Raw genomic sequence first — 24,391 nt, 5'->3', positions numbered from 1 at the left:
CAGAACAGTAAATGAGCATTTCACCGTCAGAGCCATGGGGTGTTGTGAAATAAATCACATTCGGAATGTGTTTTTAACCAATCAGCATCCAGGATTAGACCAACCAATGTATAACGCGATAGAAAACTCACCTTGACCCCATGGCCAACGTCGTCCAACACGTTGTAGTCGATGGGCTTCCTGATGTACCTCACCGGCCGCTCTATGTTGCCGGGGGCGACGATCTTGTGGGTCCTCGATGTGTTCTTGTTGGTGGTGAGGATCCCGATCTCTCGCCTGGCCACCTTCTCTTTGTGGATGTCCACCGTCTAAACACATGGGAGACGGAGAAAAGACATGATAAGTGCCTCAGAGCTATGGGACAGAACAAGGACCATTGACTGAATTACAACCTTGTCATATAGTTACTAAAGTGGCTTTAATTGAAATCAGGTCACAGTGGTTTTTCCATCACCAAGCTCGTAATCCCTTTACGTTGCTGGTTGACACCGGCTAAATCAATTACGGTGTATAATAGACGCGGTGTAATGACCCGTCGTGTACAGACCATGATGCATTTGGCTTCTCTCTGAATCGGCAGTGACATGTTGTTCAATGACGTCGTAAATAAACAAAGACTATGGTGATTGGAGAGGACAACTCTCCTCTACCACCAGGAACTCCTTCCTGTCACGCCCGCTCCCGCCCTCCCTTCCCTGGCTCTCGAGGGCGCCAGGCTGCCCTGCACGACGCACTCCTGCCACCATCATTACACACACCCGTTCCCCTCGTCACGCGCCTCAGAGAATTCATTGCACTCACCTGGACTCAATCACCTGTGTTTATTGCCTTCTCTATATCTGTCTGTTCCCCAGTTCTGTTCCCCGCCTTCAGCATTAATTGTCTTATGTCTTTTTTGTTTTACCCGGTTCTGCGGCTGTTCCAGTCCTGTTCCATGTCTCTGCTATATTAAACGTTAGACTCCCCAGACCTGCTTCTCATCTCCAGCATTGGTTCCTACACTTGGTGGTGGTTCTTCTGTAGCACAGTTGGTAGAGCATGGCGCTTGTAACGCCAGGATAGTGGGTTCGATTCCCGGGACCACCCATACGTAGAATGTATGCACACGACTGTAAGTCGCTTTGGATAAAAGCGTCTGCTAAATGGCATATATTATATATATATATTATTATATTATTATTATTATTATTATTATATGTGATGTTTGGGGATTCATCATTTAAGAAGCTTCCGTCTCGCAAAAAATGAGCCATTTAAATCCATTTAAAATGTATGATTGTACCATTTGAACTCAAGACGACAAGGGGTAAGGTTGTCTACTAAGCAAATATAACAATGCAATCATTTGAGAAATCGGATATTATTATTATTATTTTTTTAAACCTACGGGCATGAATACACAGTCGTCTGTCCTGGATCACCGGTCAGTATAGTGACATCTACATGCAGTGTCCTACGGAGGCTTTCATTTATAACCGTTCTAACTCTTCCCTGTGAAGAACTAAAAAAAAAAATCACTAAGTCCAAGGCCAACATGAGACCAATGATTGTAGTTTCATGGATAGAAAGTTTCATGGATTTAGTGTTTTGCTTCTGTAAATTGCTGCCGTTTTAATAAATTGCCTAGTGCTCTTTAAAACGGACTAATTGCATATTCGAATTAGAATATTGCATATTCTTTTCATTAGTATGCCACTTCTGTTAAGACCCAGGGACATTAGCATCGTAGCGAAATGTGTGTGTGTGTGTGTGTGTGTGTGTGTGTGTGTGTGTGTGTGTGTGTGTGTGTGTGTGTGTGTGTGTGTGTGTGTAAGCGAGTAAGAGAGTGTGAGCGAGAGGAACAGAGTGAGAGTGTGAGAAAGAATGTTGTGAGTGAGATAAACAGAGAGAATGTGTTGGTGTGTGTGTGAATAGTTTGAAGTACACTACACCTGCTCGTTGAACATTTCATTCCAAAATCATGGGCATTAATATGGAGGTGCCATATTAATGCCATTGTTGTCATTAAGCCACAAGAGCATTAGTTAGGTCGGCACTGATGTTGGGCGATTAGGCCTGGTTCGCGTTACAATTCATCCAAAAGGTGTTGGGGTTGATGGGGTTGAGGTCAGGGCTCTGTGCAGGCCAGTCAAGTTCTTCCACACTGATATCAACAAACCATTTCTGTATGGACCTCGCTTTGTGCACGGGGGCATTGTCATGCTGAAACAGGAAAGGGCCTTCCCCAAACTGTTGCCACAAAGTTGGAAGCACAGGATCGTCAAATATGCTGTAGTGTTAAGATTTCCCTTCACTGGAACTAAGGGACCTAGCCCGAACCATGAAAAACAGCCCCAGACCATTATTCCTCATCCACCAAACTTTACAGTTGGCATTATGCATTCGGGCAGGAAGCGTTTTCCTGGCATCCGCCAAACCAGATTCGTCTGGCAGACTGCCAGATGGTGGAGTGTGATTCATCACTCCAGAGAACGCGTTTCCGCTGCTCCAGAGTCCAATGGCAGCGAGCTTTACATCACTCCAGCAGACGCTTGGCATTGCTCGGCCATGGAAACCCATTTCATGAAGCTCCCGATGAATCAAATCAAATCAAATGTATTTATAAAGCCCTTCTTACATCAGCTGATATCTCAAAATGCTATACAGAAACCTAGCCTAAAACCCCAAACAGCAAGCAATGCAGGTGTAGAAGCACGGTGGCTAGGAAACACTCCCTAGAAAGGCCAAAACCTAGGAAGAAACCTAGAGAGGAACCAGGCTATGTGGGGTGGCCAGTCCTCTTCTGGCTGTGCCGGGTGGAGATTATAACAGAACATGGCCAAGATGTTCAAATGTTCATAGATGAATAGCAGGGTCAAGTAATAATAATCACAGTGGTTGTCGAGGGTGCGACAGGTCAGCACCTCAGGAGTAAATGTCAGTTGGCTTTTCATAGCCGATCATTATTCAGAGTATTCAGAGTATGAACAGATCTTGTGCTGACGTTGCTTCCAGAGACAGTTTGGAACTTAGTAGTGAGTGTTTCAACCGAGGACAGACGATTTATACGCACTTCAGCACTCAGTGAGCTTGCGTGGCCTATCACTTCGCGCCTGAGCCGTTGTTGCTCCTTGGTCCACTTCACAATAACAACACTTACAGTTGACCAGGACTCTAGCAGGACAGAAATTTGTAGAACTGACTTGTTGGAAAGGTGGCATCCTATAACGGTGTTAAAAGTTACTGAGCTCTTCAGTAAGGCCATTCTACTGCCAATGTTTGTTTTGTCTATGGAGATTGCATGGCTGAGGGGCTCTATTTGATACACCATGACACACAGTGTACCCCCTTGAATTTCAGGACATCACTCCAGGGGCCTCGTTCATAAATCATGCGTTGGCAGAAGTCTGTGTTTGTAAACCACACGAAGGATCATTTCCACGCAGAGTGTGAGATTCGTCAACGTTTGCACAGATGTACACACAGCCATGAGTAGTGGTGGCGGTCAAGCATGGACACAGTGTCTCCGGAATCCGAATCCACTAATTTGAAGGGGTGTCCACATACTTTTGGATACGGTGCATTTTGAAAGTGTTCAGACCCCTTGACTTTTTCCATTTCCATTTCCATTTACATTTAAGTCATTTAGCAGACGCTCTTATCCAGAGCGACTTACAAATTGGTGCATACACCTTATGACAACCAGTGGAACAGCCACTTGCATCTAAATCTTGTTGGGGGGGGAGAAGAGAAGGATTACTTACCCTTACTTACCCTATCCTAGGTATTCCTTGAAGAGGTGGGGTTTCAGGTGTCTCCGGAAGGTGGTGATTGACTCCGCTGTCCTGGCGTCGTGAGGGAGTTTGTTCCACCATTGGGGGGCCAGAGCAGCGAACAGTTTTGACTGGGCTGAGCGGGAACTGTACTTCCTCAGTGGTAGGGAGGCGAGCAGGCCAGAGGTGGATGAACGCAGTGCCCTTGTTTGGGTGTAGGGCCTGATCAGAGCCTGGAGGTACTGAGGTGCCGTTCCCCTCACAGCTCCGTAGGCGTAACATTTTGTTACGTTACAGCCATGTTCTAAAATGGATTAAATTGTTGTTTTCCCCCCTCATCAATCTGCAGACAATACCCATAATAACAATAAAATATAACATTTACATAAGTATTCAGGCCCTCGAGTCTTCTTTGGTACGACACTTCAAGCTTGGCACACCTGTATTTGGGGAGTTTCTCCCATTCTTCTCGGCAGATCCTCTCAAGCTTTGTCAGGTTGGATGGGGAGCGTTGCTGCACAGCTATTTTTGGGTATCTCCAGAGATGTTTGATCGGGTTCAAGTCCGGGGTCTGGCTGGGTCACTCAAGAACATTCAGAGACTTGTCCCGAAGCCACTCCTGTGTTGTCTTGGCTGTGTGCTTTGGGTCGCTGTCCTGTTGGAAGGTGAACCTTCGCCCCAGTCTGAGGTCCTGAGCGCTCTGGAGCAGGTTTTCATCAAGAATATCTTTGTACTTTGCTTCGTTCATCTTTCCCTCAATCCTGACTAGTCTCCCAGTCACTGCCGCTGAAAAACATTCTCACAGCATGATGCTGCCATCACCATGCTTCACTGTAGGGATGGTGCCAGGTTTCCTCCTGTTACACTTGGCATTCAGGCCAAAGACTTCAATCTTGGTTTAATCAGACCAGATAATCTTGTTTCTCATGGTCCGTGTGTCTTTAGGTGCCTTTTGGCAAATTTCAATCGGGCTGTCATGTGCTTTTTACTGAGGAGTGGCTTCCGTCTGGCCACTCTACCATAAAGGCCTGATTGTTGGAATGCTGCAGAAATGGTTGTCCTTCTGGAAGGTTCTCCCATCTCCACAGAGGACTCTGGACCTCTGTCAGAGTGACCATCAGGTTCTTGGTCACCTCTCTGACCAAGACCCTTCTCCCCTAAATGTGTAACCTTTATTTAACCAGGCAAGTAATTTAAGAACAAATTCTTATTTACAATGACGGCCTACTGGGGAACCGTGGGTTAATTGTCTTGTTGAAGAACAACAGCATTTCGGTTACTGGCCCAGGACTCTAACCACTAGTCTATCTGCCGCCCAAATGCTCAGTTTGGCCGGGCGGCCAGCTCTAGGAAGAGTCTTGGTGGTTCCAAACTTCTTCCACTTAAAAATTATGGAGGTCACTGTGTTCTTTTGGACCGTCAGTAACTGCAGAAATGTTTTGGTACAGAAATGTTTTGATACCCTTCCCCAGATCTGTGCCTGGACACGATCATGTCTCGGAGCTCTACGGACAATTCCTTCGATCTCATTGCTTGTTTTTTTTCTATGACATGCACTGTGTCATGACTGTCCTGATCAGGTCAGGTTACAGGAGACCACAACCCTACAGATTATCTCTCAACCCCAACAGAGGAGGAGGAGATCTAGGGGTCTGACAATGTGTTTTTTTTTATATGACCCCTCACGCCACTGGTAAATCTCAGGCCACAGACACATTCCTTTGTCCTGTTACTATGGAGACCCAGCCTCAGAACATTAAACATGAAATAAAAGGGACTTTGGAAGAATGGTGGTCATGACGATTAGATGGAATATGAAAATGTATGTCATTTTTGTTTTGTTAAAGGTTAATAGATGACGTTATTACAAAAACATTGTAACGTAAAGAGTTTTCCTAGTATATGTTTGATGTTTATACATTGTACGTTGTGTGGAAAATATCCAAATCAAAAGGGAATCGTGGTCTAAAGGGTTTCATTCCTATGCTGTGAGCTCTGAGCTACAGAGCGGTCTGGCCTCAGAAGACCCCTTCCAGAGCAAGGGAACAGACTCCTAAGCCAAAAGGAGACTGACATCGGGAGGACGATGTGAGGACGCCGGAGAAGTGAGTCATCGAGCAGCCTGAACGCTCCACGCAGAAAATCCTTGGAGAACTTCCCCAAGTAATTACATCATTATATTCTGACCCATAAGAGAGGCCGTTTGGGGCAAGGCTAGGGTTAGAATAGCATAGCTGACAAATTCACCCAAATGTATGTTTCTCTCGTGTACTTTCTTTTTTCTTTCTCTTTTGAAATCCTCATTGTGGGAAACACGCGCCATAGTGTGTTGGCCCGTTATACTAAGTTCTAAATCAATAGCCTATAATGTGTATCTTTTATCATCATTTTAGCTTTTTAGTAAATGAAATATTCAACTAAGATTGGTGTGGTACGAACTCATTGGTGAGACCCGGGTCCGAACTCATTGGTGAGACCCGGGTCCGAACTCATTGGTGAGACCCGGGTCCGAACTCATTGGTGAGACCCGGGTCCGAACTCATTGGTGAGACCCGGGTCCGAACTCATTGGTGAGACCCGGGTCCGAACTCATTGGTGAGACCCGGGTCCTTGCAGATTCACGGGCTATATGACGTTCAGAACCAGATTGTAGAGGCAACTGGTTCATTAGCGGCTGTTGTAAAAATCGATATTCTGATATTCTTTGAGTTAATTTCGGAAATATAAACTCAATAAAACCTACTTTTCCTAAGGTGCCCCAGGTTAATAATTGCTCGATTCAGTTAATCACGCAATTAGAAACTTTTAATAATTCGATGAACAACAGTCATCATATTAACAAATACAACGTCACGACAACTGTCAACTGTGGAACCTTATATAGGTGTGTTTCTTTCCAAATCATGTCCAATCAATTTAATTTATCACAGGTGGACTCCAATCAATGAAAACAAGATGCACCTGAGCTCAATTTCATTACATTTACATTTACATTTAAGTCATTTAGCAGACGCTCTTATCCAGAGCGACTTACAAATTGGTGCATTCACCTTATGACATCCAGTGGAACAGCCACTTTACAATAGTGCATCTAAATCTTTTAAGGGGGGGGGTGGGGGTGAGAAGGATTACTTTGAGTCAAGGGTCTGAATACTTATGTAAATAAGGTATTTTATTTTTATTTTTTATATATACACATTTGCAAAACATTTTATAAATCTGTTTTTCTGCTTTATAATTATGTGTGTAGATTTGAGGATTTAATTTTTTTTAAATCTATTTTAGAATAAGGCTGAAATGTAACAAAATGTGGAAAAAGTCAAGGGGTCTGAATACATTCCAAAGGCACTGTATCTGGGAAGGGTATAAAACAATTTCTAGAGTGTTGAAAGTTTCCAAGAGCACAGTGATCTCCATCATTAGCAAATTGAAAAAATATGGAACTACCCCGACTCTGCCTAGAGCTGACCGTCCAACCAAACTGAGAAACTGGGCAGGAAGGACCTTCGATGAGGGAGGTGACCAAGAACCCAATGACCACTCTGACAGAACTACAGAGTTCTGCAACAAGACAATTAACCCACTGTTCCCCAGTAGGCCGTCATTGTAAATAGGAACCTGCCAGAAGGACAACATCCTCTATAGCACTTCAACCAATCTGTACATGTTGAAAATGTGTGAAATTGTTTCATTTCTGAATATTTATTTCCACGGTGAATTGATGCAACATATACTTCCAGGCTATATATTTGATCAGTTCATTTGTCACGATAATAATCCATATTTAAAGTCCAGTAATTTGTTTAATTAGGAGGCACGTGTGAAAGTGAAACCCATGTTTAAATACCATTAAAACTAGATAACGGGAAATGGAATGGCTGCTCCTCCTCAAGTTGGAAGATGCTGCATTTAGCAGAGAGCTTGTTTTTTAGAGACAGGTGGGACTTTTTTTGGAAGAAAGTATAGATCAGATATTGTTTCCCCAAAACCAATCTGATAGCATTTTTGTGAGGATTAAAGAGCTCCTTTAGAAAGGCTAACATATGCCATTCCGGTGCACATCCAAGTGCTATCCACCCTCTGGGTTTTTGGCAACGGGACACAACGGGACACTTTTCAGCACCTCAATGAGCCAATCTTTTGGATGCATCAGCATCATCAGCAAAACACACTATAACATAAACTTTTCATCGCACAACAGGTTAAAGTCAAAAGGAGTTTCCTTGCCATCAATGGGTTCCCAAATACGAACAGAGCAATTAGACGTCAAAGTGCCCATCCCAAACACCAGTTGAAAGATGTGAACAGAAAAGGCTTCCACTCTTAATGTTTTTATTTTTTATCCTTTATTTAACCAGGCAAGTCAGTTAAGAACAAATTCTTATTTTCAATGACGGCCTAGGAACAGTGTGTTAACTGCCTGTTCAGGGGCAGAACGACAGATTTGTACCTTGTCAGCTCGGGGGTTTGAACTTGCAACCTTCCGGTTACGAGTCCAACGCTCTAACCACTAGGCTACCCTGCCGCCTCTACACTCTAACCACTAGGCTACCCTGCCGCCTCTACACTCTAACCACTAGGCTACCCTGCCGCCTCTACACTCTAACCACTAGGCTACCCTGCCGCCTCTACACTCTAACCACTAGGCTACCCTGCCGCCTCTACACTCTAACCACTAGGCTACCCTGCCGCCCCATTGTGCAGGTGAATGTGGTGGAACGCGAGACTCGTTTATTCTGCAGAACAGCTGTTTGTCACGCCCTGATCTGTTTCACCTGCTCCTGTGATTGGCTCCACCCCCTCCAGGTGTTGTTTATTTTCCCCAGTGTATTTATCCCTGTGTTTCCTGTCTCTCAGTGCCAGTTCGTCTTGTATGTTTAGTCAAGTCAATCAATATTGACAAACCATTCTGAGGCCTCCTGGACTCTGATCTGGTTTTGACCTTTAACCTGTCACTTGTCTACTCCTTTTGGATGATTAAACAGTATTGACAAATGAGGCCCCAGGTATTGACAAATGAGGCCCCGGTATTGACAAATGAGGCCCCGGGTATTGACAAATGAGGTCCCAGGGGATGATTGACAAATGAGGCAAATAGCCAGGTGGTGCACGAGCACCGAGGCTGCGAACAGTTGGTATTTATCAAGTTACCTCCTACCGAGCGTGTGTATGACGCTCCACACTTTCTCTACTTGGTATTGACAAATGAGGCCCCAGGTATTGACAAATGAGGCCCCAGGTATTGACAAATATTGACAAATGAGGCCCCAAATGGGTCCCGGTATTGACAAATGAGGTCCCGGGTATTGACAAATGAGGCCCCGGGTATTGACAAATGAGGCCCCGGGTATTGACAAATGAGGCCCCGGGTATTGACAAATGAGGCCCCAGGTATTGACAAATGAGGCCCCAGGTATTGACAAATGAGGCCCCAGGTATTGACAAATGAGGCCCCAGGTATTGACAAATGAGGCCCCAGGTATTGACAAATGAGGCCCCAGGTATTGACAAATGAGGCCCCAGGTATTGACAAATGAGGCCCCAGGTATTGACAAATGAGGCCCCAGGTATTGACAAATGAGGCCCCAGGTATTGACAAATGAGGCCCCAGGTATTGACAAATGAGGCCCCAGGTATTGACAAATGAGGCCCCAGGTATTGACAAACGAGGCCCCGGGTGTCATTATCGTTTTCCCATCCTCTCAAACTAATGTTTTTCTCAGGGGAGGGAGCGCTGGCCGGAGTCATCAGATCACTCCCCCTTTTTAATCAGCATCTCTTTGATGGCCTCATGGATATCCTGTGTGTGTGTGTGTGTGTGTGTGTGTGTGTGTGTGTGTGTGTGTGTGTGTGTGTGTGTGTGTGTGTGTGTTTTTCTAGATGTGTTAAAGCTTCCTCACAGAAGTCCTTCTTTGTTTCGTCCTTAAAATCTGACAAACACCAGACGCAGAGCATTATTCGTGTTCTCTGTTGATTCATCCACAGATAACGAAATACTCGGTGTATTCTGAATGACCTCATCAAGTTGTGAAGTCCAGTCTCCAGCTAATGTGTTAGTTCTCCTCGTTGCTGTGGAGTCTGTTTGATCTTTTCTCTGAGCTCATCTCTTTGTTGACCTTCAAGCAAGTCGTCAGCAACTTCACGCGTCCATTATTTTACCATCTCAGCGTCTGAAAAGCTTTTTCTCTGTTGTGTTTTCCCCAAAAACCCAGGCTATCCTCAGTGAACACTCCACCCCACATATGCTCTCTCTAATTCTCTCTTTCTTTCTCTCTCTCTGAGGACCTGAGCCCTAGGACCGTGCCCCAAGACTACCTGACATGATGACTCCTTGCTGTCCCCAGTCCACCTGACTGTGCTGCTGCTCCAGTTTCAACTGTTCTGCCTCATTATTATTCAACCATGCTGGTCATTTATGAACATTTGAACATCTTGGCCATGTTCTGTTATAATCTCCACCCGGCACAGCCAGAAGAGGACTGGCCACCCCATATAGCCTGGTTCCTCTCTAGGTTTCTTCCTAGGTTTTGGCCTTTCTAGGGAGTGTTTCCTAGCCACCGTGCTTCTACACCTGCATTGCTTGCTGTTTGGAGTTTTAGGCTGGGTTTCTGTACAGCACTTTGAGATATCAGCTGATGTACGAAGGGCTATATAAATACATTTGATTTGATTTGTTGGGCTGTCAGGGAATTGACAAGGACCTCTCATATTGGGATTGGAGTTGGTTCATCTCGTTTGTTCTCACCTCCGTGTTCGGGGGATACGTCTGATCCACTTTACTATGCCTGGTGTCATAATGGAGCATCGGCACTCGTCACCAGGGATACACACTCACTACATATCAGGCACATTGGTTTTGTTCTAGTTGCTGGGGAGAACTAATAAATACTGTTTCGTCAACTCGTCTGTGAATATACGGTTTTCAGAGAAACTTGTATTTTGTTTGAACAAGCCATATTAACAAAGATACTGGTAACTTTGCTCCATCTTTCTGTGATATTTTCCGTTGAACCCCGGTCAAATCTTTCTGTTTCTTTCTGCCTGCTAGTCGCAAGGTTCCACAAGGATATTTGGATTAATGTAATTGGGTAAGACGCGGCCTCTTGTAATTTGCATATAACCACACGATTGGATAAGACGGGGCAGTAGTAGAGTTGTGCGTTGCTTTGAGAGGGAGAGAGACAGACAGAGACCCAGGTCATAACATAGAAATAAACTCTTTAAAATGACCTAGTATTGTAGAAAGACAGAGACAGACAGAGACCCAGGTCATAACATAGAAATAAACTCTTTAAAATGACCTAGTATTGTAGAAAAGCTCAAATGAGAATGGATGTTGAATGTCCTTTTTCTTCCAGTCTCAAACTGGAGTTCAATCAAGGACGTTTTCCGAATTACATTACTTTTGCCTTTTGTTGACCAGTACTGAACTGGTTCTATTAAGAAGATTTTCTCCTGAAGAATCTTTTCTGATGAAGAACCTATTCTCCGATGAGAAACGCGTTCTCCGATGAGAAACGCGTTCTCCGATGAGAAACGCGTTCTCCGATGAGAAACCTGTTCTCCGATGAGGAACCTGTTCTCCGATGAGGAACGCGCTGTTCTCCGATGAGAAACGCGTTCTCCGATGAGAAACGCGTTCTCCGATGAGGAACGCGTTCTCCGATGAGGAACGCGTTCTCCGATGAGGAACGCGTTCTCCGATGAGGAACGCGTTCTCCGATGAGGAACGCGTTCTCCGATGAGGAACGTGTTCTCCGATGAGGAACGTGTTCGATGAAGAACATGGGGTCCTTCTGTAGCTCAGTTGGTAGAGCATGGCGCTTGTAACGCCAGGGTAGTGGGTTCGATCCCCGGGACCACCCATACGTAGAATGTATGCACACATGACTGTAAGTCGCTTTGGATAAAAGCGTCTGCTAAATGGCATATATTATTATTATATAAGAACCTTTTCTCCTGATTCTTTCAGGTCTATAGTTGAGCACAACACCAGCTGCTTTCCGTTTGTACTTTAGGAGTCTGCCTGGGGTTCTGCTAAATAGACCTACTTTAGGAGTCTGCCTGGGGTTCTGCTAAATAGACCTACTTTAGGAGTCTGCCTGGGGTTCTGCTAAATAGACCTACTTTAGGAGTCTGCCTGGGGTTCTGTTAAATAGACCTACTTTAGGAGTCTGCCTGGGGTTCTGCTAAATAGACCTACTTTAGGAGTCTGCCTGGGGTTCTGTTAAATAGACCTACTTTAGGAGTCTGCCTGGGGTTCTGCTAAATAGACCTACTTTAGGAGTCTGCCTGGGGTTCTGTTAAATAGACCTACTTTAGGAGTCTGCCTGGGGTTCTGCTAAATAGACCTACTTTAGGAGTCTGCCTGGGGTTCTGTTAAATAGACCTACTTTAGGAGTCTGCCTGGGGTTCTGTTAAATAGACCTACTTTAGGAGTCTGCCTGGGGTTCTGTTAAATAGACCTACTTTAGGAGTCTGCCCGGGGTTCTGTTAAATAGACCTACTTTAGGAGTCTGCCTGGGGTTCTGCTAAATAGACCTACTTTAGGAGTCTGCCTGGGGTTCTGCTAAATAGACCTACTTTAGGAGTCTGCCTGGGGTTCTGCTAAATAGACCTACTTTAGGAGTCTGCCTGGGGTTCTGCTAAATAGACCTACTTTAGGAGTCTGCCTGGGGTTCTGCTAAATAGACCTACTTTAGGAGTCTGCCTGGGGTTCTGCTAAATAGACCTACTTTAGGAGTCTGCCTGGGGTTCTGCTAAATAGACCTACTTTAGGAGTCTGCCTGGGGTTCTGTTAAATAGACCTACTTTAGGAGTCTGCCTGGGGTTCTGTTAAATAGACCTACTTTAGGAGTCTGCCTGGGGTTCTGTTAAATAGACCTACTTTAGGAGTCTGCCTGGGGTTCTGTTAAATAGACCTACTTTAGGAGTCTGCCTGGGGTTCTGTTAAATAGACCTTGCCCAGCTGGAAGGATCTTTCACATGTGCTCTCAATCACTATCATCCACATGCCCAGAATCGGCTCGCTTTTCTCCCAGGACACACTGACTGGACAGCCTTGGTTTGACCTTTGACCTTCTCTGTCAGCTAGCCTTTGGTAATGTGTGCATGTATTTCCCCTCCCTCCTCTCTCTCTCTCTCCTCACCTCATCTCACCCCTCCTCCCCTCCATTCACCTCATCTCACCCCTCACATCCCCTCCATTCACATCACCTTACCCCACCTCACCCCCTCCATTCACATCACCTCACCCCTCCCCACCCCTCACCTCCCCTCCATTCACATCACCTCACCCCTCCCCTCACCTCACCCTCACCTCCCCTCCATTCACATCTCCTTACCCCACCTCACCCCTCACCTCCCCTCCCCTCCATTCACACCACCTCACCCCTCTCAGCTATATCCTTGTCTTTTTCCTCTCCTTCTGCTTTCTCCTCTCGTTCCACTTACCCACCTCCCACCCAGTGAATAGTCACCCTCTTCCACGATTGGAGGACCTTAGTCAGCATGTGTTGCTGCCAGTTTCATTCCTTCCTCGCCATACAGGCACCAGCTGGAGTCAACGGCTATTTCAGGACATGAAGGCCAAGGGTTGTTTGGTTGAAGATGAGGAAGCAATCCCTTCCCTTTGGGCTGTGGCTGTTCACCAACACTGTGTTTGCCAGGTTGGGTCTGTTTATGTTATGAGTAGGAGCAGCAACAAGAAACTATGTCAGTAAAACGAATTGGCAGAACAAGTATGTTCTCTTTGTGGAGAACTAGTTGAAGAACATGGTTCAGGACGTCTGCTGGAACTACACCTCTCAAGTGGTTAGGATAAGCGGTATCACAAGTGATTTTAGACCACTGTGTGTGTGTGTGTCCGTCCCAATGCCATGACGAATCCCGGCTGGAGGAAGTTTATGAGAATCATGGGATGTTCCCATGGTGACCACTGCTACCTCCCTATATTGATTTACACCTCAGCTGATTCCTCGGACAGAGAACCGGGGGAGTCATGGGAGAGTCGAGGAGCAGGGGGAGAGAATTGACACATGCTGTTCTGGACGAGTCAGGGGAAGAGAGAAAGAAGAGAGAATCTCCAGACATGGTGCAGACACAGCTGGTTTCACTTCAGTAACGACAGAGTTTCAGGGCTTTGGCAGCGTGTCTGGATGAGATGATACCCACAATAAAACACCAGCTAATCCATGGATGGAAAGAACTCTAACAGACCTATCAGGGTTGAGCTGGGTGGACACAACATACCTGTAGACCTATCAGGGTTGAGCTGGGTGGACACAACAGACCTGTAGATCTATCAGGGTTGAGCTGGGTGGACACAACAGACCTGTAGACCTATCAGGGTTGAGCTGGGTGGACACAACAGACCTGTAGACCAATCAGGGTTGAGCTGGGTGGACACAACAGACCAGTAGACCTATCAGGGATGAGTTGGGTGGACACAACAGACCAGTAGACCTATCAGGGATGAGCTGGGTGGACACAACAGACCAGTAGACCTATCAGGGATGAGCTGGGTGGACACAACAGACCAGTAGACCTATCAGGGTTGAGCTGGGTGGACACAACAGACCAGTAGACCTATCAGGGTTGAGCTGGGTGGACACAACAGACCAGTAGACCTATCAGGGATGAGCTGGGTGGACACAACAGACCAGTAGACCTATCAGGGATGAGCTGGGTGGACACAACAGACCAGTAGACCTATCAGGGATGAGCTGGGTGGACACAACAGACCTGTAGACCTATCAGGGATGAGCTGGGTGGACACAACAGACCAGTAGACCTATCAGGGATGAGCTGGGTGGACACAACAGACCAGTAGACCTATCAGGGTTGAGCTGGGTGGACACAACAGACCAGTAGACCTATCAGGGTTGAGCTGGGTGGACACAACAGACCAGTAGACCTATCAGGGATGAGCTGGGTGGACACAACAGACCTGTAGACCTATCAGGGATGAGCTGGGTGGACACAACAGACCAGTAGACCTATCAGGGATGAGCTGGGTGGACACAACAGACCAGTAGACCTATCAGGGTTGAGCTGGGTGGACACAACAGACCAGTAGACCTATCAGGGTTGAGCTGGGTGGACACAACAGACCAGTAGACCCATCAGGGATGAGCTGGGTAGACACAACAGACCAGTAGACCTATCAGGGTTGAGCTGGGTGGACACAACAGACCAGTAGACCTATCAGGGTTGAGCTGGGTGGACACAACAGACCAGTAGACCTATCAGGGTTGAGCTGGGTGGACACAACAGACCAGTAGACCTATCAGGGTTGAGCTGGGTGGACACAACAGACCAGTAGACCTATCAGGGATGAGCTGGGTGGACACAACAGACCAGTAGACCTATCAGGGTTGAGCTGGGTGGACACAACAGACCAGTAGACCTATCAGGGATGAGTTGGGTGGACACAACATACCTGTCTACCTATCAGGGTTGAGCTGGGTGGACACAACAGACCAGTAGACCTATCAGGGTTGAGCTGGGTGGACAAAACAGACCAGTAGACCTATCAGGGATGAGTTGGGTGGACACAACATACCTGTCTACCTATCAGGGTTGAGCTGGGTGGACACAACAGACCAGTAGACCTATCAGGGATGAGCTGGGTGGACACAACAGACCAGTAGACCTATCAGGGATGAGCTGGGTGGACACAACAGACCAGTAGACCTATCAGGGTTGAGCTGGATGGACAGAACAGATCTGTAGACCTATCAGGGATGAGCTGGGTGGACACAACAGAACAGTAGACCTATCAGGGTTGAGCTGGGTGGACACAACAGACCAGTAGACCTATCAGGGATGAGCTGGGTGGACACAGACCAGTAGACCTATCAGAGATGAGTTGGGTGGACACAACAGACCAGTAGACCTATCAGGGTTGAGCTGGATGGACAGAACAGACCTGTAGACCTATCAGGGATGAGCTGGGTGGACACAGACCAGTAGACCTATCAGGGATGAGTTGGGTGGACACAACAGACCAGTAGACCTATCAGGGATGAGCTGGGTGGACAGAACAGACCTGTAGACCTATCAGGGATGAGCTGGGTGGACACAACAGACCTGTAGACCTATCAGTGTTGAGCTGGGTGGACACAACAGACCTGTAGACCTATCAGGGATGAGTTGGGTGGACACAACAGAACAGTAGACCTATCAGGGATGAGCTGGGTGGACACAACATATCTGTAAGCATCAGGGTTGAGCTGGGTGTGGGGAACAGCATGGGGAACATTAACAGACAAACATGCCCTTCATGCCCGAGCGTGTGTGTGTGTGTTCGTGGTTAGAACGACAGGATCAAATGTACCAATGGTTTATAATAGAGCTAAACCATACATGATTATATTTGGACAGAGAGAGAAAACAGCCATGGTCAGATGTTTCAGCAAACTGGCAAAGTCTGTGTTCCCCAGAGAGATACCTCACACACACACACACACACACACACACACACAAGACGCAAAATGACTCTCAGTTCCCATTACACACTTTAGAATAGTACAATACATGTCTTATTTCTGGTAGTAAAATGATTAACTCTACACTCTCCCACAGACCACAAGTGAAGATCGCTGAGGCAGAACTATCAACCTCTGTCACAACTCTCACTGTTGGATTATCACAATTGCTATTTCCTTGATTCCTCACGTCCTCTCTCCTAGCCTCCTTCTCAAAACTCATTATCGGATGAGAAAGTCAGGAGGTCCCTTTCCCACTTCTCAGCAAATGGGTTTTGAAAAGCAAGCGAAGATCGAGAACCCGTGTCTGGCTTCTGTCCACTGTACCAAGCACATCTATAGGTGGAGTGAGTCAAACCATTGCTGTTTCCGGTAAGGTGAGGACAGACCACTCAAAGACAAAACCCCATGTCTGGCTTCTGTCTGTTTCTCAGGGCAGTGTAAGCCAGAACATCTGAAAGCCTTCATCTGTGGAGCGAGCCAACATGGTTGTCCAGGAGCCCTGGGAGAGGCCAGTTTCTCAGAGAGGTTAGTATAACTCAGCACATTATTTTAAAGAGCTTCCATCTGACGAGTTAGCCAAAATGTCCGGTCAAGGAGTCCTCGACGGATCGGGTTCTGGCAGTAAATGTAGCGAATCTGTGGAAAAACAGGATTCATCCAGTGAATTTAACACCCACTCTCCAGAACACATTCAACACTGCACAGCCGGGGGGCAGGAGAGGGACGGGAAGAGACCAGCCAACTATTAATCCAGTGTGAGAAAACTCAGGCAGATCGACATTCCCATCAGAGGAAAAACAGCATTTTCAAAGAGTCAGGACAACATGTCAATGTCGGCCATTTTGTTTGGACTCAACCTATAAGAGTTTCTGCACAAAAAAAAAACAACTTCTGTGATTTTGCCCATCTCGCCTTGGCATGTCGCCAATAAACCAAGTCAATTGAAGACTGGAGTCTCGAATTTAACTACAAAATGGAGCATATCAGTTTTTCAGAACCTCCATTAGAAAATATTGAGTCGGGGTAAAATGAAAATAATCCCGCAGCAACAGGAAGTGGGATTATGTGGATTATAATTAATGGACATTTTTTTTTTTTTTGGGGGTTGAACAGTTTTTCAGAACCTCCATTAGAAAATATTGAGTCGGGGTAAAATGAGTCCACTTTACACAATTGCACCACATTGACATTTCAAAAGAACAATTTCAAAATATTATTATAAAAATGGTCTCTGGTTGTGTACAGTTTTGCTACAGCAGGAAAATAATCCCGCAGCAACAGGAAGTGGGATTATGTGGATTATAATTAATGGAATTTTTTTTTTTTTGGGGGTTGATACATTTTTCTTAAGGGTAACAGAAGTCTGAAATTTCAAAGTGGAAATTATAAAACGTCAGAATCTTTATTAAAACTTCAAATAAACTACAAATTTAAATTAAGATCCTACATCTATCTGCGCATGAGTGTTCGGTAAAAAACTAAAAAAGTCTTTAGAGTACAGACTGCCTCCACATACTCACTGACTTTGTTCCAGTGTAGGGGTGTAGGGGTGTAAGGCATCCCAAGGGATTGACAAAACAACAGTGTGAAAAGAAACAGACTTCCAGCTCGACACATATTAAGTCTTTCCACTGTGTGCAGACCAGCAGCACCTCGCTCACTGAATCAACACCTCAGGGATTAATCCCGTAGCGACTTTTCTTGCGGCTGAATTAAGAGCACTGCTATCCAGTGTGTCATCTCAGATTGGTTATAAACATCTGTGACTCAAAACAGCTGATCTGTCAGGAAGCAGATGGTCATTTCTGAGAGTGGCACATATAACAGAATATGTAGATACAATATGACATTTAGCAGATGCTTTTGTCAAACAACACTTACAGTCACGCATGCATTCATTTGATGTATTAGTGGTCCTGGGAATCGAACCCACTATTCTGGCTTTCCAAGCGCCATGAACTACAGGGAACCGTGTTCTACTAACTGAACGACAGAGGACCGTGTTCTACTAACTGAACTACAGAGGACCGTGTTCTACTAACTGAACGACAGAGGACCGTGTTCTACTAACTGAACGACAGAGGACCGTGTTCTACTAACTGAACTACAGAGGACCGTGTTCTACTAACTGGACGATGTTCTACTAACTGAACTACAGAGGACCCTGTTCTACTAACTGAACTACAGAGGACCGTGTTCTACTAACTACAGAGGACCATGTTCTACTAACTGAACTACAGAGGACCGTGTTCTACTAACTGAACTACAGAGGACCGTGTTCTACTAACTGAACTACAGAGGACCGTGTTCTACTAACTGGACTACAGAGGACCGTGTTCTACTAACTGGACTACAGAGGACCATGTTCTACTAACTGAACTACAGAGAACCATGCTCTATTAACTGAACTACGGAGAACTGTGCTCTACTAACTGAACTACAGAGGACTACAGCTAATCTGTCAGGAAGCAGATGGTAATTTATGCGAGTGACACACGTACGCAGCAGAGCCTCGGCCAATAGCCTTTAGCTATCTGCCTTTGGTGATGCTTCTGGGATATTTGTGTCCCGCCCCATAAACTAATCCAGGGGAAATGACTGGTTTAGCTTTGAGGGAAAAACAGTTTAATGTCTCTCTCTCTTCTAAAAGGGAAGGTCCCACTGGTGTTCATGGAGCTACGGGGGAACAGAGGAAAATATGATTGGATCTAATTGGAGATAGTTTGTTAGGTGGAGAGGAATGCTTTGGTAAGGATGACTGTTCCAACCCCACCCTGTGCAGTTACAAACTTAGAAAGAGAAAGACAGAGGCCCCAGCTGCATACACACACTCATCTGTGGAAGTTCATATCTTGTTTGGATGAAATCTATCTCTGTACATCACACAGCACATATGAGGGAGGTCAAAAAGCCAGCTCTCTGCAGGACACACACAGGCACACACTGTGCGTGTGTGTGCGTGTGGCAGATGCTTTACGCATGGAACAGTTCAGCGCTGAGCGCAGCACTGACTTCAATTAGCCTTCTGGCCCGCCCAAGTGCATCCTTCTGGCCCGCCCAAGTGCATCCTTCTGGCCCGCCCAAGTGCATCCTTCTGGCCCGCCCAAGTGCATCCTTCTGGCCCGCCCAAGTCCATCCTTCAGGCCCGCCCAAGTCCATCCTTCAGGCCCGCCCAAGTCCATCCTTCAGGCCCGCCCAAGTGCATCCTTCAGGCCCGCCCAAGTGCATCCTTCTGGCCCGCCCAAGTGCATCCTTCTGGCCCGCCCAAGTGCATCCTTCTGGCCCGCCCAAGTGCATCCTTCTGGCCCGCCCAAGTGCATCCTTCTGGCCCGCCCAAGTGCATCCTTCAGGCCCGCCCAAGTGCATCCTTCAGGCCCGCCCAAGTCCATCCTTCTGGCCCGCCCAAGTCCATCCTCCTGGCCCGCCCAAGTCCATCCTCCTGGCCCGCCCAAGTCCATCCTTCTGGCCCGCCCAAGTCCATCCTTCTGGCCCGCCCAAGTCCATCCTTCTGGCCCGCCCAAGTCCATCCTTCTGGCCCGCCCAAGTCCATCCTTCTGGCCCGCCCAAGTCCATCCTTCTGGCCCGCCCAAGTCCATCCTTCAGGCCCGCCCAAGTCCATCCTTCTGGCCCGCCCAAGTCCATCCTTCTGGCCCGCCCAAGTCCATCCTTCTGGCCCGCCCAAGTCCATCCTTCTGGCCCGCCCAAGTCCATCCTTCTGGCCCGCCCAAGTGCATCCAAGTGCACTGGCCCGCCCAAGTGCATCCAAGTGCACTGGCCCGCCCAAGTGCATCCAAGTGCACTGGCCCGCCCAAGTGCATCTCCCCCATCAACTCATCCCCCCATCAACACACCCCCACATCAACACACCCCCACATCAATCCATCAACACCCCCCCCCCATCAACCCAAACAGTCATATATATAGAGCACAGTGACCAAGACAGTCATATATATAGAGCAGTGACCAAGACAGTGTTGCCTGTCACTGTCATCACCCCCCTCCACCACAGACCCCCCTCCACAGACCCATGGGAAAACTGGCATCGGCAGAAATGACTGAGGGAATTATGGCAAGAATTAGAGTACATCCTCTCCAGGGAAATAGGGGTTTGTAGTGTTTTGAGAACAACCAACCCTGAGCGTGCACACACACACACACACACACACACACACACTTTTAAAGATATTGTAATGTGCTGCAGTCCTCTTAATCTCCCATCCACCACCAGCACATGAGCTGGGCTAATCTCCCATCCACCACCAGCACATGAGCTGGGCTAATCTCCCATCCACCACCAGCACATGAGCTGGGCTAATCTCCCATCCACCACCAGCACATGAGCTGGGCTAATCTCCCATCCACCACCTGCACATGAGCTGGGCTAATCTCCCATCCACCACCAGCACATGAGCTGGGCTAATCTCCCATCCACCACCAGCACATGAGCTGGGCTAATCTCCAGTCCACCACCAGCACATGAGCTGGGCTAATCTCCCATCCACCACCAGCACATGAGCTGGGCTAATCTCCCATCCACCACCAGCACATGAGCTGGGCTAATCTCCAGTCCACCACCAGCACATGAGCTGGGCTAATCTCCCATCCATCCACTTTCTGGGAGGGGACATTATTTATTTTACCTTTATTTAACTAGGCAAGAACAAATGATTATTTTACAATGACGGCCTACCAAGGAACAGTGGGTTAACTGCCTTGTTCAGGGGCAGAACGACAGATTTTGTACCTTGTCAGCTCGGTGATTTGATCTTGCAACCTTTCGGTTACAAGTCCAACACTCTAACCACTAGGCTACCTGCCGCCCCTACACTCTAACCACTAGGCTACCTGCCGCCCCTACACTAACCACTAGGCTACCTGCCACCTCTACACTAACCACTAGGCTACCCTAACTCTCAGTTATTAACACAGACCGAGGCCCTAACTCTCATTTATTAACACAGACAAAGGCCCTAACTCTCAGTTATTAACACAGACAAAGGCCCTAACTCTCAGTTATTAACACAGACAAAGGCCCTAACTCTCAGTTATTAACACAGACCGAGGCCCTAACTCTCAGTTATTAACACAGACCGAGGCCCTAACTCTCAGTTATTAACACAGACAAAGGCCCTAACTCTCAGTTATTAACACAGACAAAGGCCCTAACTCTCAGTTATTAACACAGACCGAGGCCCTAACTCTCAGTTATTAACACAGACCGAGGCCCTAACTCTCAGTTATTAACACAGACCGAGGCCCTAACTCTCAGCTATTAACACAGACCGAGGCCCTAACTCTCAGTTATTAACACAGACCGAGGCCCTAACTCTCAGCTATTAACACAGACCGAGGCCCTAACTCTCAGCTATTAACACAGACCGAGGCCCTAACTCTCAGTTATTAACACAGACCGAGGCCCTAACTCTCAGTTATGATCCACAGTTCATGGACATCCATCCACATTGTCGGGACAGAGAAAACATCATACTACTAAAGTCAACAAATCATTCATAGCCGTCAATCCAGCTACTATTAACAAACGACCAATGAATTGTTCGCTCCACCATTACAGAGAAAGGCACGCTATACTAACCCATTCATAGTCACTACTAATAGTAGTTGTTGACAGAGGAATGTGGTTGTTTACTAATAGTAGTTGTTGACAGAGGAATGTGGTTGTTTACTAATAGAAGTAGTTGACAGAGGAATGTGGTTGTTTACGATTAGAAGTAGTTGACAGAGGAATGTGGTTGTTTACTAATAGAAGTAGTTGACAGAGGAATGTGGTTGTTTACTAATAGTAGTTGTTGACAGAGGAATGTGGTTGTTTACTAATAGTAGTTGTTGACAGAGGAATGTGGTTGTTTACTAATAGAAGTAGTTGACAGAGGAATGTGGTTGTTTACTAATAGTAGTTGTTGACAGAGGAATGTGGTTGTTTACTAATAGAAGTAGTTGACAGAGGAATGTGGTTGTTTACTAATAGAAGTAGTTGACAGAGGAATGTGGTTGTTTACGATTAGAAGTAGTTGACAGAGGAATGTGGTTGTTTACTAATAGAAGTAGTTGACAGAGGAATGTGGTTGTTTACTAATAGTAGTTGTTGACAGAGGAATGTGGTTGTTTACTTGAACAACCCAGACCCTCCATGCCCTCATCTAACTACACAGATATTGCCATGGATACACACAGAAAGGCTATGGCAACCAAAGACGAAACCCCCCCTCTGTATTTGCCAATACAGTGAAACAGATGGTGAACTGTGCTCAGCAACTCCATCAGACCATTGCAGTGAGTGAGTAGGTTCTCTCTGGTTATCATGTTGTTATGTTCAACCAATTTCGCTCTCTTTGCAGGTTCGTGATTGTCAGGGATGGCAAGGATCGTTGTCATGGAGACAGGAATAAAGTGCCGTTTTGGACCTAGGTGTGTCATCTGTGAGTGTTGACTCTCTCTCTCGCTCTCTCGCTCTCTCTCTCAGAATAACTTCAACGTTCATGTAGGAGTCTTGACCTTCAGTTTATCATTGGGACATTTCAGACATTCTTTGCCTCGATCCATTAGAGAAAACATAGAAACAGGGGAGGGTCTTCTCTGTTCTACTATCATTATTAACAACTGTCAACTACGACCCCAAACACAGTGTCAAGACTTGACCTGAAGGCTATGACTAAATGGTTGCATAATCTCCAGGCTACATTATGATGTAGGGTTTGGGACATTGGTCAACATTTACCAGCTGTAGTCCATGGTGAGCTGCCACATGTCTTAGTCCCTTTGTTCCAAGTCCTTAATGACCTGATTAGATGAGCTGGTGGATTTACCTGCTCCAAATGACTGTGGTCTGGTCTGTGGTCTAGTCTGTGGTCTAGTCTGTGGTCTAGTCTGTGGTCTAGTCTGTGGTCTAGTCTGTGGTCTGGTCTGTGGTCTGGTCTGTGGCCTGGTCTGTGGCCTGGTCTGTGGCCTGGTCTGCGGCCTGGCCTGGTCTGTGGCCTGGCCTGGTCTGTGGCCTGGTCTGTGGCCTGGTCTGTGGCCTGGTCTGTGGCCTGGTCTGTGGCCTGGTCTGTGGCCTGGTCTGCGGCCTGGTCTGCGGCCTGGTCTGCGGCCTGGTCTGGTTTGTGGCCTGGTCTGGTCTGCGGCCTGGTCTGGTCTGCGGTCTGGTCTGCGGTCTGGTCTGCGGTCTGGTCTGCGGTCTGGTCTGGTCTGCGGCCTGGTCTGGTCTGCGGCCTGGTCTGCGGCCTGGTCTGGTCTGTGGCCTGGCCTGGTCTGCGGCCTGGTCTGTGGCCTGGTCTGTGGCCTGGTCTGTGGCCTAGGAGTCCCAGTTTGGACTAACAGTGTGAGCCTGGTCTGTGGCCTGGGAGTCCCAGTTTGGACTAACAGTATGAGCCTGGTCTGTGGCCTGGGAGTCCCAGTTTGGACTAACAGTGTGAGCCTGGTCTGTGGCCTGGGAGTCCCAGTTTGGACTAACAGTGTGAGCCTGGTATGTGGCCTGGGAGTCCCAGTTTGGACTAACAGTATGAGCCTGGTCTGTGGCCTGGGAGTCCCAGTTTGGACTAACAGTATGAGCCTGGTCTGTGGCCTGGGAGTCCCAGTTTGGACTAACAGTATGAGCCTGGTCTGTGGCCTGGGAGTCCCAGTTTGGACTAACAGTATGAGCCTGGTCTGTGGCCTGGGAGTCCCAGTTTGGACTAACAGTATGAGCCTGGTCTGTGGCCTGGGAGTCCCAGTTTGGACTAACAGTATGAGCCTGGTCTGTGGCCTGGGAGTCCCAGTTTGGACTAACAGTATGAGCCTGGTCTGTGGCCTGGGAGTCCCAGTTTGGACTAACAGTATGAGCCTGGTCTGTGGCCTGGGAGACCCAGTTTGGACTAACAGTATGAGCCTGGTCTGTGGCCTGGGAGACCCAGTTTGGACTAACAGTGTGAGCCTGGTCTGAGGCCTAGGAGTCCCAGTTTGGACTAACAGTGTGAGGCAAAGGGCAACAGTGAGCTGATCTATCAGGGTCAACTTTTGCTTTTGCGTTTGCTTTTTAACCGATAAATACAATTGTTGGTGGCCAAATTGTCAGGGAGAATAAAAAATAAAAATCTATGGCAAAATAATGGTGTAGCAGTCTAAGGCACTGCATCCCAGTTCAAGAGGCGTCAC

General features: G+C 47.1%; 1 protein-coding gene and 1 long non-coding RNA gene across 10 annotated transcripts in view; both read right to left on the bottom strand.

Annotated features, from left to right (window-relative positions):
* The window catches only part of LOC118372972 (abl interactor 1-like), a 126,067-nt gene that overhangs the window by 70,205 nt on the left and 31,471 nt on the right, over positions 1-24,391 (bottom strand). For all 5 annotated transcript variants that reach the window (XM_052484017.1, XM_052484018.1, XM_052484019.1 and 2 more), the window contains exon 3: positions 132-308. In XM_052484017.1, coding sequence (XP_052339977.1) covers positions 132-308 — 177 coding nt within the window. The remainder of the gene's footprint in view (positions 1-131; positions 309-24,391) is intronic.
* On the bottom strand, positions 13,251-17,322 carry LOC127912920 (uncharacterized). Of its 5 annotated transcripts, none has more exons than XR_008084053.1 (3): positions 15,728-17,322; positions 15,529-15,607; positions 13,251-15,077 (listed from the first exon to the last, which is right to left on the bottom strand). It is a non-coding gene; the product is annotated as an uncharacterized LOC127912920 (long non-coding RNA). The 5 variants fall into 5 exon arrangements; XR_008084054.1 differs by lacking the exons at positions 15,529-15,607; positions 15,728-17,322 and adding an exon at positions 15,324-15,436 and having other exon boundaries at positions 13,251-14,380; positions 14,586-15,159; XR_008084056.1 differs by lacking the exons at positions 15,529-15,607; positions 15,728-17,322 and adding an exon at positions 15,324-15,436 and having other exon boundaries at positions 13,251-14,380; positions 14,627-15,159.

This window comes from Oncorhynchus keta, chromosome 28, assembly GCF_023373465.1.
Source record: "Oncorhynchus keta strain PuntledgeMale-10-30-2019 chromosome 28, Oket_V2, whole genome shotgun sequence".
Classification (NCBI taxonomy): domain Eukaryota; kingdom Metazoa; phylum Chordata; class Actinopteri; order Salmoniformes; family Salmonidae; genus Oncorhynchus; species Oncorhynchus keta.
Note: the sequence above shows the minus strand (reverse complement) of the source record. Positions and strands in the feature narration are given on the sequence as shown.